Source organism: Suncus etruscus, chromosome 7 (genome assembly GCF_024139225.1).
Source record: "Suncus etruscus isolate mSunEtr1 chromosome 7, mSunEtr1.pri.cur, whole genome shotgun sequence".
Taxonomy (NCBI): domain Eukaryota; kingdom Metazoa; phylum Chordata; class Mammalia; order Eulipotyphla; family Soricidae; genus Suncus; species Suncus etruscus.
In genome coordinates, this window is record NC_064854.1 from 67004684 (window position 1) to 67022047 (window position 17364).

Here is a 17364-nt window from a genome sequence, read left to right on the forward strand (position 1 = left end):
TCCCATATGGACCCCCATGCCTGCCAGGAGCTATTTCTGAGCAGAGAGCCAGAAGTAACCCTGAGCACTGCTGGGTGTGACCCAAAAAACCAAACAAACAACTGATTGAAGTTTTGTTATGATACTTTCTCCTCCACATAATTCCAATACCCAACACCACAACCATTACCAGTGTACCCACCCCCCTCCCACTACAGAACACACTCAAATGTGCTGCCTTTGATTCTTTGTTTCTACTGTGCTGAGTATCTTTAAGTCTCACATATGAGAGATCATTATGTATCCTGGAAAATGGAAACACTGTTCATTTTTTAATGGGGATGGTTTCTGTTCAGCTTTAGGCATTCTCTATCTTATCAATATCAATCCCTAGTCAGATGTTATTTTCAAAAATATTTTCTTCTGGGCCCGGAGGGATAGCACAGCAGCGTTTGCCTTGCAAGCAGCCGATCCAGGACCAAAGGTGGTTGGTTCGAATCCCGGTGTCCCATAAGGTCCCCCCCGTGCCTGCTAGGAGCTATTTCTGAGCAGACGGCCAGGAGTAACCCCTGAGCATCACTGGGTGTGGCCCAAAAACCAAAAAAAAAAAAAAAAAAAAAAAATTTTCTTCTTAGTTTACTCAAATGGTTCCTTCTGTACTGACAATTAGCTTCTGATTGCCTTTTCTTTTCTTTCTTTTCTTTTCTTTTCTTTTTTTGGTTGTTGTTTTTGAGTCACACCTGGCCACACTCGGGTTACTCCTGGCTCTGTGCTCAGAAATCACTCCTGGCAGGCGGAGCGGACCATATGGGATGCCGGGATTCAAACCACTGTCCTTCCTGGATTGGCTACATGCAAGACAAACGCCCTACCACTGTGCTATCTCTCCAGCCCCCAATGGTTGCCTTTTCTAATTACAAATATTGCCATATTTTTGCTTGTGTATATACGGTATCAAATTGCACAGGAGTTTATTCCTCCACCAACTTTCTGAATAACTTTCTGTATAATTTAAGCTTATATTCTCAAGGTGCATGAATATTTATAATCCTAAATAAATTTTATCAACTGGAATTTAGATAATAGTTGTAAATAATAGCATCTAGTGGGCACCATGCAAGGAACCAAGTGTTGCCCCCAAACAAAACAAAGAGCCGAAGATGAACACCTAGTAATTTGTTATGTTAAAGTCTGTTAGAGATAATGCTGACTGCACTATACATTATACATATATATGTATATATATATAAATAAAATCTAGTTATGAAAATCAGCATTTAGGGTACAGAGAGATAGTACAGTGGATAGGGCACTTGCCTTGTCTAGACCAATCTATGAGATCCTATACGGTTCCCTGAACTACACCAGGAGCAATTCCTGAAAAATCACTGGGTATGTGTCCAAAACAAACAAAAAAACGCAAATATACAAAATTAGGCATCGTTACCCAAAATTTTACCTTGTGTAAGAAATTTGGTACCCCTTTCCAACACAGGCATTAATAATAAAATTTCTTGGGTTTTCCTTCGGGTCGTCCCAATTTTTTTTCCATTTCCCTTTTCATCTTGTTGGCCTTAAATCTCTCAGCCATAGACACAAGATCCTCTGGAATAATCTGAAACAATTAAGTGTATTACTGAGATCGACTTTTTTCTTTTTGTACAGCAAATCTAATAACGTGATAACATGCCTCCAAATAATTTCAAGTCAGCCGTTCTGTCTCCTGCCCACTCTCAGGTGTGTCTGATGAGAGGGGGACTGTTTAGTCCCTCATATCACTAGGAAACCCCACGGTAGGCAGTGCCACCTCCAAAAGCCTCCCCCAAGCTGCTTTTGCATCTTGCCGCTGGTCCTGAGTTCCATTCTTTCAACAAAACCACCAATTTTAACTGGGGAGATCACTTGATGAAGCATATATTTGGTATGTAGGAGTCCAGGATTTGGTTCCTGGCAATGTTTGGTCCTCAGACCATCAATGGGAACTATCCCTGACCATTAAGCAGGTATAGCTCTTGAGCATTACTGAGTAGGTAACAAAAACAATAAAACAAAAGCCCCATTGAATACCACCATATACATTCCTCTGCTTGTGTGGCACCTTCACTACTTCCTGGTGCCTTAACATGCTTTACTTGTGCCCCTCTTTTTAAAGTTCTTTCTGTGCTCAGTTCTTTCTGAACATATTCCTCTGTTGCACAGGTACCCAAACTTATTTTCCCATCCCTGGTGGCACTCAGGGGTTACTCCTGGCTCTTTGCTCAGAAATCGCTCCTGGCAAGCTCAGGGGACCATATGGGATGCTGGGGCTTGAACCCAGGTCTGTCCCAAGTAGACAAAATACAAGGCAAAAAGCCTTACCACTGTGCTATCGCTCAAGGCTCCCTCCATCTCCCCTTTTTTGGGAAAAAAAAATATTATTCAGTGCTTTCCTGGAAATCTACCTTCTTTAAGTGAACAAACAAAATGCCCCCTAAATCACACCCATGGCTATTACTGTCTCCCTGTATTCTGGTGGTGGAAGGGGGAAGACAAGTGATCCTGCCAACTGTGAGAACTGCTCTGCTGAAACTCTGATTCTATCCCTTTCCACCTCTATTTCACTAGCTTTTCCTCCAGTCTGCTACTTAGTCCTAATTATATGATCTAGACAATAATCTAATTACATAATTAGACTTCATCTCTACTTATATCTCTTTCCTGGTAAGGAATAAACCCTAATACTATGATTACATAAAATTATTATATAGTAGAAAAAGTTATATGCAACTCCAGGAGTTGCATTTCTCACCTGGTTTGCTCTTTCCAGAATATTAATTAATTCACTGGCAACCCTCCAGTCATTTCTAGTGATCAATGTAATTGACACTCCAGTTCTCCTTTAAGAGAGATGAAGAATATGGAATAAGATTTTCAATGTTGTCATAATTAAGTCAGAAAAGAAAAAAACAACTGAATAAAAATATCAGCAGTAGGGCTGAAGCGATAGTATTAGGGCGTTTCAAATCAGTTTGCCTTGGATGTGGCTGACCTGGGATGGACCTGGGTTCAACCCATGGTGTCTATATGGTTCCAAGAGCCTGCCAAGAGAGATTTCTGAGTGCAGAGCCAGGAGTAACCTGAATGCCACCAGGTGTTGCCCCAAAACAACAACAACAAAAATATCAGCAGTAGTGGCTAGGGCTAGACACAAATGGTGAAACTCAAGCCATGTCTGTGCAAAATCCTGGGTTAAATTCCAACACCACTGGATGTCACCCTACTGGCCCTTCAGCATTCTTGGGAATGATGCTGAGACAACAATTAAAAAGAAACAAAACGGCAGTGGTAAAAACCCTGACTACCACAAATATTACATATTAAACTTCTAATTATTTAAACAGCAAGTTGGAAGTTAAACAATTTTTTGAGATTAGTATTGTTTTGGGGCTATACTTGGTAGGGCTTAGGGATCCCTCCTGGTGCTAGGGATAGAACTGGGGTCTACAGGATGCAAGGTAAGGACCTTAATCCCTCTGCTATTTCTCCAGCTCATTGAAATTATGTTTTAAGCTGCATATTATAAGGGATTTATGATTTATTCTCACACTCACTTGATGAGATAAAGTTCTTTTATACATGCCAACTTGAATAACAGCTATTACTGGGTGTAGTTCTGAATTGTGACAGTGGCTAAGAAACATTTATTGCTTTTTAATCATAGAGAGATCTGGTAGAGTTTGGAATAGGTCACTTGGCAGTAAAACGTGTTCTGAGAGATTTACAGGCAAAAGAAAAACAACTAAATAAAAATGGGTCAGGTAGGGGTTACTGAGTGTTGAGATAGTATAAGGTTAAAAACTTGGCTTGCCTCTTCAATTCCCAGCACTGTGTATGGTACCCTGAGCACCAGTAATGTTTCTCCAAGCACAGTTAAGATGGAGTCTGATGGAGCCAGAGCGATAGGCACTTGCGTTGCATGCGGCTAAACTGAGTTCAATCCCTTATACCCGTTACGGTCTCCTGAGCACTGCCAGGGTTTGTCCTTAAGCTCAGATCCAGGAGTAAATCCTAAGTACTGCCCAGTGTACACCCCACCAACCAACCAAACAAAAAAGAGTAAGTCTGAGCAGCAGAGGGTCTGGACCCTTCTTTTTATTTATTTATTTGTTTATTTTTTGGTGTTTTGGGCCTCTCCTGGTGAAACTCAAAGATTACTCCTGGCTATGCGTTCAGAAATCGCTCCTGGCTTGGGGGACCATATGGGACGCCGGGGGATTGAACCAAGGTCTGTCCTAGGCTAGCACCAGCAAGGCAGATGCCTTACTGCTCTGGCACTGTGGACCTCACTTTTTAAAAAAAAATTTTGGAGGGAGTGGATCTCTGAAGTGGTGCTTCTGGGTCCTGAAGGCTACTCAGTAATACCTGACTCACTACAGACAATCATGTCCACTATGGTGGTGCTTGGAATATCTAGGACTACATGTGGTGCTGGAGACTGAAGCAGTACTATAAGCTCTCTGGTCCCCCAAAACATTCTTTAGTCAAGAATAGTCAGAACAGGAATGTGGAGCCAGGCTTTGCCTCTTCTGTGAGTGGATTCTGCTGTACTTACCCAGCCCTTCCAGTGCGTCCCACTCTGTGTACATATTCTTCAATATTTCGTGGAAAATCATAATTGTAGACGTGTGTGACATCATGGACATCAAGACCCCGAGATGCTAAGTCAGTTGCTATCAGTATTCTTACTTTACCTTAAGAGTAAAGCCAAATCAATACAGACTTCAAGCACAATACCAACTTATGACTCTATTAGTGATGTCTTTTTCTCTTCAGTACTTCATCAGGTAAACCATTACAAGCAATAACAAAATATAGTAAAGAAAACATAATAAAAGACCTTATTAGGTAGTAAAAATGGGAAAGGCATTTTTATTGTCTTTGCTTTTAACTGCAATTAAATTCAATACAATTCCAAATGGTTCAGCAAATGATTCCCGAAAAGAAAGCGGAAGCATATCAAACTCAGATAAAATAATAGAAACAAATAAATATACTTACCATTGTAAATTATCATCTTAATACTTGGTTAAATAGTGAATTTTTGAATTGGATAGTTGTTTATAGTTCAAGTAGTTTTGGAACTGAAAACTTGAGGACATATATTAGAACATTTGTTAAACTGCAATCAAATACTACTGTATAAATATACCTGTTTTAAAGTTTTCTAATGCTCTCTCTCGATCACTCTGTTCTCTGTTTCCGTGAAGAGATTCTACTGATATTTGTCGGAGAACCAGGTCACTTGACAAGTGATCAGCCCTGAGCAAAAGACAAAGTTAGTGATCTTAAGTACTTATTCTAATACCATCAATTCACTAGTTTTTCCTTCTATTTTCAATAGTCTAAAATAATATACCATAACACACCCCTATTTGAAATTAGAATACTATTAGAAATAATGCAAAGTAAATTTCTGACTGGTGGTTAAGGAATATAAAAAAAAAAACCACTTACACTGCTTTTCTGCTGACAAACACTATGACTTTATCTTTGGGAGACATGCTCTCTAAGAAAGTTTGGATAAGAGATCGTTTCTCTTCTTCTGTTGTGACAATTATATTCTGTTCCACGGTATTTACAGCCTAACAGATTCAAAGATCATAGTATATCAATAATGAGATGTAAATTCCACACATAGTATTTAAATACACCTTATTTCCATCACTGGGGAATAATTTCATAATTTGCTGGAAGGCAGGTCCTTGGCAAAATTACCTCTTTTTACTCTTAGGACTTGTATCTCAGCTTTTCACTGTTATTACTAATCCAAGCAAAATTTGGAGTCCTTGAATATTTAGTAGTGTGTAGAAGCAAATGGTTACCATTGTATAAAAAGAAATAAACAGGGGCCGGTGAGATGGTGCTAGAGGTAAGGTGTCTGCTTGCAAGCGCTAGCAAAGGAAGGACCACAGTTGGATCCCCGTGTCCCATATGGTTCCCCCAAGCCAGGGGCAATTTCTGTGCACTTAGCCAGTAACCCCTGAGCATCAAACAAATGTGGACCCAAAAACCAAAAACCAAAAAAAAAAAAAAAAAAAAAGAAATAAACAGGAAGTGAGGAAGAACGTAAGAAGCCTAACACAGGGGCTGGAGAGTAGCACAGTGGTAGGGCATTTACTTTGCATGCAGCTGACCCAAGAGAGACCCGGTTGGATTCCCAGTATTCCATATTGTCCACAGCCTGCCAGGGGCTATTTCTGAGTGAAGAGGCAGGAAGGAATAATCCCTGAGTACCCAAGGGTGTGGCCCCAAACCAATCAATCAATCAAGTTGAAAAAACTCCAAAAACTCTTTAAAAAAAAAGAAGCCTAACACAAAGAATTTAGGGTACATCTCTGACAATAAAGATGATCATTATGCAAACAGTTTTTATTCAGTGACCATGAAACAAGTTTTTGCTGTTTTTGAGTCACATCCAGTGGTACTCAGGGGCTGCTCCTAGCTCTGTTCACGTGTAGCACCAGGCAGTTCTGGGGGACCATGTGGTGCCAAGATCAAACCCATGCTCCATACTGCAAAACACTCAATTCAGTCCCTTAAGTTATCGCTTATTTCAAGGGGACTTACCTTGCATGTGAGATAGCCTGGGTTCGATCCCTGTCATCTCCTATGGCCCCTAAGCCTGCCAGGAGTAATCCCTGACGACCACCAGATGTGGGGCCCCATAAAAATAAAAAAAATAATTTTTCTCATTAATGACTAACTGAAATGCCAATTATCAGGTTGTTGTTGTTGTTGCTCCTAGGGTAGCACATAATCAACAGTGCTGGGGGATGGGGGTACCAATTCAGGGCCTCATACATATATACATGTATGTGCTCTACCATTTGAGTCATACCTCCAGTCTAATATCAATTAGTAAGTGAAAGTCTAGAAAACATTTTAGTGGAGAAGAGATATAACAGAAATATTTAATTACAAATATTTATTTATTGATATAATAATATGATTCATCTTAATGAAAAAAATCAGACTACAAAAATGCACAAATGAGTACTTTTACAAGTCATGATTCTATTAGGTTAATGAAAAGGAAGTATCATAAAATTAGGAACATTAGGGCCTAGAGCAATAGTACAGTGGGCAGGGGGCACTTGCCTTGCACATAGCAAATCTGGGTCAACCTTGACCCTGGGTTTCCTTGACCCTGCCTGGAGTGATCCCTGAGCACACAGCCATGAATAAGCTTTGAGTACTGCTGGGTGTAAGCCTCTAAATAAAAAACACTGTATCCTTATTAACATTAAGGAACTACTAAAATAGTAGCTGTGGGGCCGAAGAGATAGCATGGCAGTAGGGCATTTGCCTTGCACGCAGCTGACTACGGCGGGACCCGGTTCAACCCCATATGGTCCCCCAGCCTGCCAGGGACAATTTCTGAGTGCAAAGCCAGGAGTAACCCCTGAGCACTGCTGGGTGTGGCCCAAAAACCAATCAACTGATCAATAAAGTTTAAAAATAAAATAGTAACTGTGAGACAATAGTATTATATGTATATTAAATTCTTTGAGACATATACAAAATTATAGGTAAAATTATATGCTTCTAGGATTGGAGTAGGCAGACAAGATCAAAGCTTTAAAATTAAGAGTTTTTATGCTTATTTGCTTTAACAATAGTAATTAAAAAAGGCTTACTACTAGATCCAAAGTTCCAACATATACAATCATTGGTTCTTTTAAATAAGATTGTGCAAGTCTACGGACAGCATGTGGCCAGGTTGCACTAGAAAAAAACAAATATTCAAAATATATCATATTATTAAGTTTCATAGAAATCAGAAGACAAATTTAATATTTTTTTCAGTAGGGAAGACTTCACAGATAATGTGTGTTTCACAAAGAATTGTTCAACTAGTTAAGCTATTAAATGAAAGTTTTAAATAGGTTTATAAACCAAAGATAAAAGAGACATCAGTGATAATCTATGATAAGGTTAAAAAATGCTGTTTTAGATGAATATTTTGACTGTTACATAAAAAGAAGGAATCACAGGGGCTGGAGCAGTGGAACAGGCAGTAGGGAGTTTGCCTTGCGCGTGCTAGCTAACCTAGGACGGACCGTGGTTTGATCCCCCAGCATCCCATATGGTCCCCCAAGCCAGGAGCGATTTCTGAGTGCATAGTCAGGAATAACCCCTGAACATTACCTGATGTGGCCCAAAAAACAAAAAAATAAAGAAGAAATCAGTAGAGTGTTTGCGTGTGGCTCACCCAGGTTCAATCCACATGATTCTCTAAGCACCCACAGGAATAAGCTAGAGGACCACTGGGGGAAACACCTCCACCAATTTTTCCCTATGCATTGTCAATAGGCAAACCAAGTGTTTATCACCAAATAAAACATTTTGAGGGGCCAGAGAGATAGCACAGCAGTGTTTGCCTTGCAAGCAGCCTATCCAGGACTTAAGGTGAATGGTTCTAATCCCAGCATCCCATACGGTCCCCCGTGCCTGCCAGGAGCTATTTCTGAGCAGATAGCCAGGAGTAACTCCTGAGCACTGTCGGGTGTGGCCCCCCCCCCCAAAAAAAAAAACCCCAACATTTTAAGTGTATTGACATGTTAGTGCGAATGTTTCTCCAATAGTAAATATTATGAAAGTAAATGCATTTTGTGCTTTCATAGTAATTATAATTAATAGGAGCAAGAATATAACAAGTAAAGTGATTGCTTTGCATACAACCGACAGGCCTAGGACTGTACATGGTCTCCTTGAAATGGGAGTTATCCCTTAGAACAGAAAAGGAATATGCACTGATTAATCGTGTATGGCCCTCCCAAAAAGCAACCAAACAAAAAATAAAACACATAATAATCAGAATAAAATTCAACTTCAGGGCCGGAGAGATAGAATGGAGGTAAGGCGTTTGCCTTTCATGCAGGAGGTCATCGGTTCGAATCCCAGAGCCCCATATGGTCCCCCGTGCCTGCCAGGAGCAATTTCTGAGCCTGGAGCCAGGAATAACCCCTAAGCACTGCCGGGTGTGACCCAAAAACCACAAAAAAAAAAAAAAAATTCAACTTCAGTTTTTTTTAAATTGCAAGACTATTAGTAAGAAAACAGAGTGAAGAAATTTGTATGTTTCCTTAATATATACTAGTCTTAATACTAATGACACAAAAGCCCAGAAAAAATTGGTCCATGCATCAATTTGTATTTTATTGCTTCCTCAGTTTTACCTTGGGCAAAACATTATTCATTACTCAAGTATTAAAGTATAAGGATAGGCAGTTATTCAAACAATATAAAACATTAAAAATCAAGCAACAGGGCCGGGTGGTGGCGCTAAAGGTAAGGTGCCTGCCTTGCCAGCGCTGCCTTGGACGGACCGCGGTTCGATCCCCCGGTGTCCCATATGGTCCCCCAAGCCAGGAGCAACTTCTGAGCACATAGCCAGGAGTAACCCCTGAGCGTTACCGGGTGTGGCCCAAAAGCCAAAAAAAAAAAAAAAAAATCAAGCAACAATGTATTTTTATAGAAATCTATGTATTAATTAGGAATCCAGTGGTCATTGTTTCATTATTGTACTAAATTGCTAAGTAATGACATCCTAAGCATGTCACTAGGCATGTCAATGTACAAATATTGCTCTAAAACTGTGACAAAATAAACCAAAATTAAATTCTAGAGTCAGACCTGTGGTTGAGCAAGTAGGACACAAGTCTCAAATGGCTCTTGGTTCTTATTTATTTTTTGCTTTTTTGGGTCACACCTAGCAGCACTTAGGGGTTACTCCTGGCAGGCTTGGGGGACCATATGGAATGCTGGGAATTTAACAGAGTCCTTCTGGGGTTAGATGCACGCAAGGCAAATGCCCTACTGCTCTATTGCTCCAGCCTGTGGCTCTTGGTTCTTCTCCTCAGCACTTAATTTCACCCCACCACCATAAATGTTTATGAATAAATTTATAATATTTTAATAAGATTTTTTTTGGGGGGTTTGAGTTACACCAGGCAGTGCTCAGGGGTTACTCCTGGCTCTATGCTCAGAAATCACTCTTGGCAAGTTTGGGGGATCATATGGGATGCCAAGATTCGAACCACCAACCTTCTGCATGCAAAGCAAATGCTTTACCTCCATGCTATCTCTCTGGCCCCAATAAGAATAAGAATTCTTATAAGAATTTTATCAGAATAAAAACTATGAGAGACCGGAGAGATAGCACAGCAGTAGGCCACGGTAGTTCAAATTCCGCCATCCCATATGGACCCCCGTGCCTACCAGGAGCGATTTCTGAGCAGATAGCCAGGAGTAACCTCTGAGTGCAGATGGTGTGGCCCAAAAACAAAAAAACAAACAAACAATAAAGAATATTTATAAGAATAAAATCTATTCCACAAGATATCTATTTATTAGACTGATAACCAAGCATATACCCACCTTGTCATAATAGTCTGCCTATCTGGGCGCACATCCAATAAAATCTTCATTATCTGAGGTTCAAATCCCATATCCAACATCTTGTCAGCTTCATCTAAAACCTGTATTAAGGGGCAGGTGTGACAATACAGTAGGTAGGGCATTTCCCTACCTACCAACCCAGTTATGATCCCTGGCATCCTATATGGTTCTCCAAACCCAACAGGAGTAATTTCTGATTGTAGAGCAAGAGGGAATCCCTAAGTACCAGTGGGTGTGGATCACAAAACAAAAAAGTAGATAAAATAAAATCTGCATTAAGATGACTTTGGTTAGATTAGCTGCAGAAAGTAGTAGAGCATGTGTGCTCTCTATATGTTATTATGAGATTAAAAATAATTTTTTTTTTGTTTTTTGGGTCACCCCCTGTGATGCTCAGGGGTTACTCCTGTCTCTGCATTCAGTCTGCCCCTGGCAGACTTGGGGGATCATTATGAAATGCCGGGAATCGAACCACCATCCTTCTGCGCTGGCCATGTGTAAGGCAAACAAACACCCTACTGCTATGCTAATTCTCCAGCCCCTGAAAATATTTCTTAAAATAGTGACCAGAGCTGTGGCAGCTAGGATGGACTGCGGTTTGATCCCCTGGTGTACCATATAATCCCCCAAGCCAGGGGCGATTTCTGAGTGCACACCCCTGAGCGTCACCAGGTGTGGCCCCAAAACAAAAAATATTTAAGAACAACCAATTGGGGCCGGGAAGGTGGCGTTAGAGGTAAGGTGTCTGCCTTGCAAGCGCTAGTGTAGGACAGACTGCGGTTCGATCCCCGGCGACCCATATAGTCCCCCCAAGCCAGGGGCGATTTCTAAGCGCATAGCCAGGAGTAACCCCTGAGCGTCAAACGGTGTGGCCCAAAAAAACAAAACAAAAAAAAAGAACAACCAATTTTCTGGAGAAAAATATGTCATTTGGCGTTGATAATACAGATTTATTTTAAGTTGACTGATAGTTTAATAGAATAATTTTTTTTTTACTGTTCCCTTTCTCCTTTGTATGTTTTTGAATCATTTGTCATAGATCAGGGGTCTCAAACTCAATTTACCTGGGGGCCGAAGGAGGCAAAGTCGGGGTGATCCTTGAGTGCAAAGTCAGTAGTAAGCCTTGAACATCGGGGGTTGTGACCCAAACAACTAAAACAAAACAAAACAAAAAAAGATTCCTCTAGGGCAGGGCCACAAAATGTTGTGTACGGAGGGCTGCAAACAGCCCGTGGGCCACGAGTTTGAGACCCCTGTATAGATTAAATATTAATAATAAACACATGGGTTTATTTTAGGGTTTTCAAATTTTCCCACTGATCTCTTTTTCTCCACAATTCTTTCAGTGTTAATTACTATCACATTGTACCATACTTTGTTTTTAATTGGTAGGAATTCATTGAAAAGTAGTTGGAATTTTATGAAAATGTTAAAAAGTGTTCATTATTTTACCCTGGGTCAATCACCACAAAATTTTATCCTCCAGAAATATATACAAAAATGTTTACTCCACCGCTGTTTACAATGGAGGTCAACAATCTACTAATAAGAGATTAATCAAAAGGAAGAAATTTGGGGTTGGAGTGATAGCAGTGAGTAGGGTGTTTGCCTTGCATGCAGCCAACCTAGGTTTGATATCTGGCATCCCATATGATCCCAGAGACTGTCAGGAATGATTTCTGAGGGCAGAGCCAGAAGTAACCTCTGAGCACCACCAGGTGTGGCAAAAAATAAAAAAAAGAATTTTTTTTCTTTAAGCACCATGATTGCAATCATGTTTGTAGTTGGGTTTCAGTCATAAAAAAGAACATCTCCCCCCTCACCAGTGCAACTTTCCCATCCCCAAAGTTCCCCATCACCCTCTTCGAGACAGGCCTTCTACTTCTCTCACTCACTACCATAGTCATGATAGTTGTTGGTGCTGTTAACTGCACTCACCAACCTCTCTTTATGTTAAGCTTCATATCAGGGGCTGGTCCTTTCAAACTTCATCTCTATTGTCTCTGAGTATTATTACCATACTGTCTTTTTTTTTTTTTTTTTTTTTTTGGTTTTTGGGCCACACCTGTTTGATGCTCAGGGGTTACTCCTGGCTATGCGCTCAGAAATCACCCCTGGCTTGGGGGACCATATGGGACACCGGGGGATCGAACCGCGGTCCATCCGCTTGCAAGGCAGATACCTAACCTGTAGCGCCACCTTCCCGGCCCCTACCATACTGTCTTTTATTTTTCTTAAATACCATAGATGAGTGAGACTATTCTGTGTCTATATTTCTCCCTTTGACTTATTTCACTCAGCATAATAGTTTCCATGTCCATCCATGAATAGAATAATTTAGGAGAATTTAGTATTTCTAAAATATCCATGTGCTTTTAAATTTTATTTTTTGTAATTGCTCTTCATTTTCAGAGTTTATTTTAAAAAATTAAAATATAATTATCTTTTCCATATTATAGAGTTGAGCCTCTGAATACAGGGGCTCAAGTATTTGCCTTGTTTGGGCCGAATCTCCAGGATTATCCTAGTATTGTATATATATTATGGACCCTTGAGCACAAAACCAGTAATAACCCCAGAGTTCTACTGGGTATGGTCTCAAAACTCAAAAACCAAAACCAAACAAAAACAGGGAATGTTCCATGAATTTAAAACTAATATGAAATGAATAGCTAGTCTTAAAAAAAAAACAACCTCTTTAACTTAAGAGTTCAGTTCTGGAGCCGGAGAGATAGCATGGAGGTAGAGTGTTTGCCTTGCATGCAGAAGGATGGTGGTTCGAGTCCTGACATTCCGTATGGTCCCCCTGTGCCTGCCAGAAGCGATTTCTGGGCATAGAGCCAGGAGTAACTCCTGAGCGCTGCCTGGTGTGACCCAAAACCAAAAAAAAAAAAAAAAAAAAAAAAAGAGTTCAGCTCTTCCTCCTAATGTCCCATTTCCCCCACTTTATAATTACCAAGTAGGTCACGCTTTTCAGGTTGACAAAATTATTCATTTGAAGATCATTCAATCTCCCAGGAGTTGCAATAATAATATCTACACCTTTTGTCAGGTCCTGTATTTGTCCATACCTATCTCCACCTCCATATACACAAACACTTAAAAAAAAAAGTCACATGTTTAGTAAAGAATATCACAACCCAAAATCTCAACCAACATTAACATCTGACCATACTATACTATAACAAAATAAGAGGTATATGGATTTTTGGGGCCGGGCGGTGGCGCTAAAGGTAAGGTGCCTGCCTTGCCTGCGCTAGCCTTGGATGGACCGCGGTTCGATCCCCCGGTGTCCCATATGGTCCCCCAAGCCAGGAGCAACTTCTGAGCACATAGCCAGGAGTAACCCCTGAGCGTTACCGGGTGTGGCCCAAAAACCAAAAAAAAAAAAAAAAAGAGGTATATGGATTTTTAAAAAGTCCAGTGCCTCTGGAAAGAGAGAGTGCAGGAGTTAAGGCTCTTGTTTTGTATGCAGCTGACCCCATTTACTCCTAAGTACTACTAGGAATGACTTCTAACCAAAGAGCCAGAAATAGCTCTGAGCACAAGGGTACTCCATCCCCACCAAAAACCAATGCCTCTGATAATAACTGTTTCTAAAAACTATCCACACCCATAAACCTAATGTAATATAGCTAAAAAAAAAAAAGCCATGTTTCTATCATTAGTTGATGTTTCCACTGTCCTAGACAGTTGATATGGAGTAAGGATAATAATGCCTAATTCAGGTCAAGCCAATCAGGCTCTAAAATGTACAGAATAGAGAATATAATGTATATAAAACTATAAATTATTAAATTTCTGATATGAGAATGACTACAAAGAAATTACTCACCTTTTAAGACCTTTATATATATACTTGGAACACTCAGCTTCAACTTGAAGAGCTAGTTCTCTAGTGGGTGTAAGGACTAACATACCAGGTCCATTCCTCTTATCTCTAGGTCTTTGGAAAGAAACAATATTTGAGTATCTCCATCTCAGGTAAATATGATATATTCTTTTTGTTGTCACTGACACTCACATAAATGTCAAAAGTTATATACATTCACAAAGAAAATAGGGAGATTGAAAACACCCAAATTAAAAATATTCAAATGCAAGGCTTTTCTTCTAATAGATCAATGTCTTTTCACAGATGGGATATTGGAGTGGGAATAGGATAATTTAGACAGTTTGCTTTCAATATCAAACTAGTAAGGCTCTTGGGTAGATACTACAATTGCTTCAGAAAATTTTTTTCTCAACATAGACTTACTAGTACAGTATACACGTTTATTTTCAAGATTTTACATTAGCTTCTGACTAACACAACAGAAAAAATTTAACACACCTTAGACACCTAAATCTATTAAACTTTATGATGAGAACCCAGCCATAAAAATTCTTACATTGGGGGCCAGGCGGTGGCGCTAAAGGTAAGGTGCCTGCCTTACCTGCGCTAGCCTAGGACGGACCGAGGTTCGATCCCCCGGCATCCCATATGGTCCCCCAAGCCAGGAGCGACTTCTGAGCGCATAGCCAGGAGTAACCCCTGAGCATCACCGGGTGTGGCCCAAAAACCAAAAAAAAAAAAAAAAAAAATTCTTACATTGGTTGAGAGTCCAAGTGAATAAATCCAGGCATTAAGTAAGACAATGTCTTTCCTGTTCCGGTTTGGGCAACTCCTATAAGATCTATTCCTTGCAGAACTATTGGCCATGCCTGAGACTGAAAAAGAATAAATTTTAAAACAATACTTTCAAGTGTCCACCCCTGCCAGTCCAGAACTTCTTTCAACAAATATTCCAATGTTTATCATTGGTAATGCCAGAGAGTCTAGGAGTGATCAGATACAATTTCTATGATTATACTCCTAACATTCAGATATTGTTTTGGGAAGAAAAAAAAAGTCAGCAAAGATTTCAAACCTGAATTGGTGTTGGCTTTTGAAACCCTGCCTTTTTAATGTTTTCCATAACTTCAGGATAACATTCAAAGGCATCCTCGAATTTACAGGTAGGATTGGGGATAGGACGTTTCTCACCATCTTTTAAGTCATCACACATTATATTATAATTTTCCTTCCTTTAAGAAAACAAAACAAGAATTAATGGCTTTCGATCCAAGCAAATATTTTTCTTGCTTTAATTCAAGTCATAGCTAGCAACATATTAAATTTTGATATTTAAACATATTAAAATTTGATAGGAATGTTATAGTAAAATATAATAACTATGGATAGATAGTCAGGAAGTAAGGCGCTTGCCTTCAATGTGGCTGACTCTGGTTAAATTTCTGACACTGCATATGACCCCCAACCAGTGATCTCTGAACAGAGAGCCAAGAGTAAGCCTTAAACAAGACCAGTCAGCATATGGCCTAGAGAGATAGTACAGTGGGTAGAGTATTTGCCTTGCACATGGCTAACCCAGTACTATCACTGACGTTCCATATGGTCCCTGGAGCCCTGCCTAGAGTGATCCCTGAGCATCTGCTGGATGTGGCCCACTCTCCATAAAAAAAAAAAATAACTGAGTCCATCTTTTACTCATTTGAATAGTGGCAGAGAGAATAAAAATATATTTATTTTAAGTAAGAATGGGTCAATGAAATTTCATGGAAAGTTTAAGAATAAAACTAAAGAAGGCAGAGTGCTTAATGAATCAAGTGTATACAAAATATACTACAAGGTAGATAGGGGTTTATTCATACCATGCAAGAGGCAAGGGATCATTTAATACCCAGCACTACCTAGTACCCCAAGAAAAGAGTTGTGAACACAACATCTAGGAATGGTTGATTGTGGGGTACCCTTCAAAAAACTAGAACCTGGGGGGTTGGAGTGATAATGGGCCAAAACACATGTTCTGCATGCAGGAAGCTCAAGTTTGATCCCCAGCACTATATGTTCCACCCTGAGAGCTGCTGAGAGGAACCCCAAGCAATAAGCTGAGAGTAGCTCCAGAGCACTACGGGCATGACACAAAACAAAACAAACCAAAACAAAACAAAATACCCAAAAGAATAGAATCTGACCATTACATACTTTATAATTAAAAAAGTGATTTGACAAATACTTGAGGTCCTGTGTTCAACACATATTGAAGTAGAAGTTTCTCATTTGATTGGTGAATGTAAAATTACTTTTCAGGGCTGGAGAAATAGTACAATGGATAGAGTACTTGCCTTGCACTTGGCTAACCCAAAGCTGATCCTCTGATCCTAGAAGTCTATAAAGTTCCCTGAGCACCACTGAGCATGATTCCTGAACACAGAGCCAGAGGTAAACACCTGATTGTTGTTGGCTGTGGCCCATAAAAGAAGAAAACAAAAGCAAAACTTTTCAGGACAGTGTGTTGAGACCCACTCAGTGATATTTGAGAGTTGCTCCTGGAAGTGTTCCAGGGGACATGTGTGCATGGGGATTGAACTAGAAACATTTAAGAAAAGCTCTGAGTCCAAAATCAGTTTCTTTTCAAAAGTCTGTGTCCTAGGCTGGTTCAAAGCACTAAAGCTTATGCTTTGTATGAGGGAGCTGAGTACCACTCAAGGAGTAAACTCCTTTACTCAAGGAGCAAACTGCTATGTGGCCTAACAAAAGTCTGTGTCCTTTCCCAATCCAGTATAACTTATTTCTGTTTTTAAAAGTCATTATCGGGGCGGAGAGATAGCACAGCAGTAGGGCATTTGTCTTGCAAGCAATTGACTCAGAACAGATGGTGGTTCAAATCCTGGCATCCCATATGGTCCCGAGCCTTCCAGGAGTGATTTCTGAGTGCAGAGTCAAGCAAGAGTAACCCCTGAACACTGCTGGGTTGACCCAAAAACCAAAAAAGAAAACCAAAACAGTTATTATCATTATTATTTAGCCTTTGGGATAACACATAGCAGTGTGCAGGGGCTGTTCCTGTATTTCTGGATCTGTGCCTAGGAATGATTGCTGGTGGTACTCAGGAGCCAATA

The 17364-nt window shown here is 40.1% G+C and overlaps 1 protein-coding gene across 1 annotated transcript in view; it reads right to left on the reverse strand.

The window, feature by feature from the left end:
- Nucleotides 1-1477: 1477 nt before the first annotated feature.
- DDX43 (DEAD-box helicase 43) overlaps nt 1478-17364 on the reverse strand; it is a 36508-nt gene continuing 20621 nt past the window's right edge. Inside the window, exons 6-16 of the mRNA XM_049776871.1 lie at nt 15330-15486; nt 15011-15129; nt 14255-14365; nt 13376-13517; nt 10399-10499; nt 7656-7743; nt 5473-5600; nt 5168-5277; nt 4571-4709; nt 2768-2855; nt 1478-1594 (exon numbers count right to left, since the gene is read on the reverse strand). Of these exons, the coding sequence (XP_049632828.1) occupies nt 1478-1594; nt 2768-2855; nt 4571-4709; nt 5168-5277; nt 5473-5600; nt 7656-7743; nt 10399-10499; nt 13376-13517; nt 14255-14365; nt 15011-15129; nt 15330-15486 (1300 nt within the window). The remainder of the gene's footprint in view (nt 1595-2767; nt 2856-4570; nt 4710-5167; nt 5278-5472; nt 5601-7655; nt 7744-10398; nt 10500-13375; nt 13518-14254; nt 14366-15010; nt 15130-15329; nt 15487-17364) is intronic.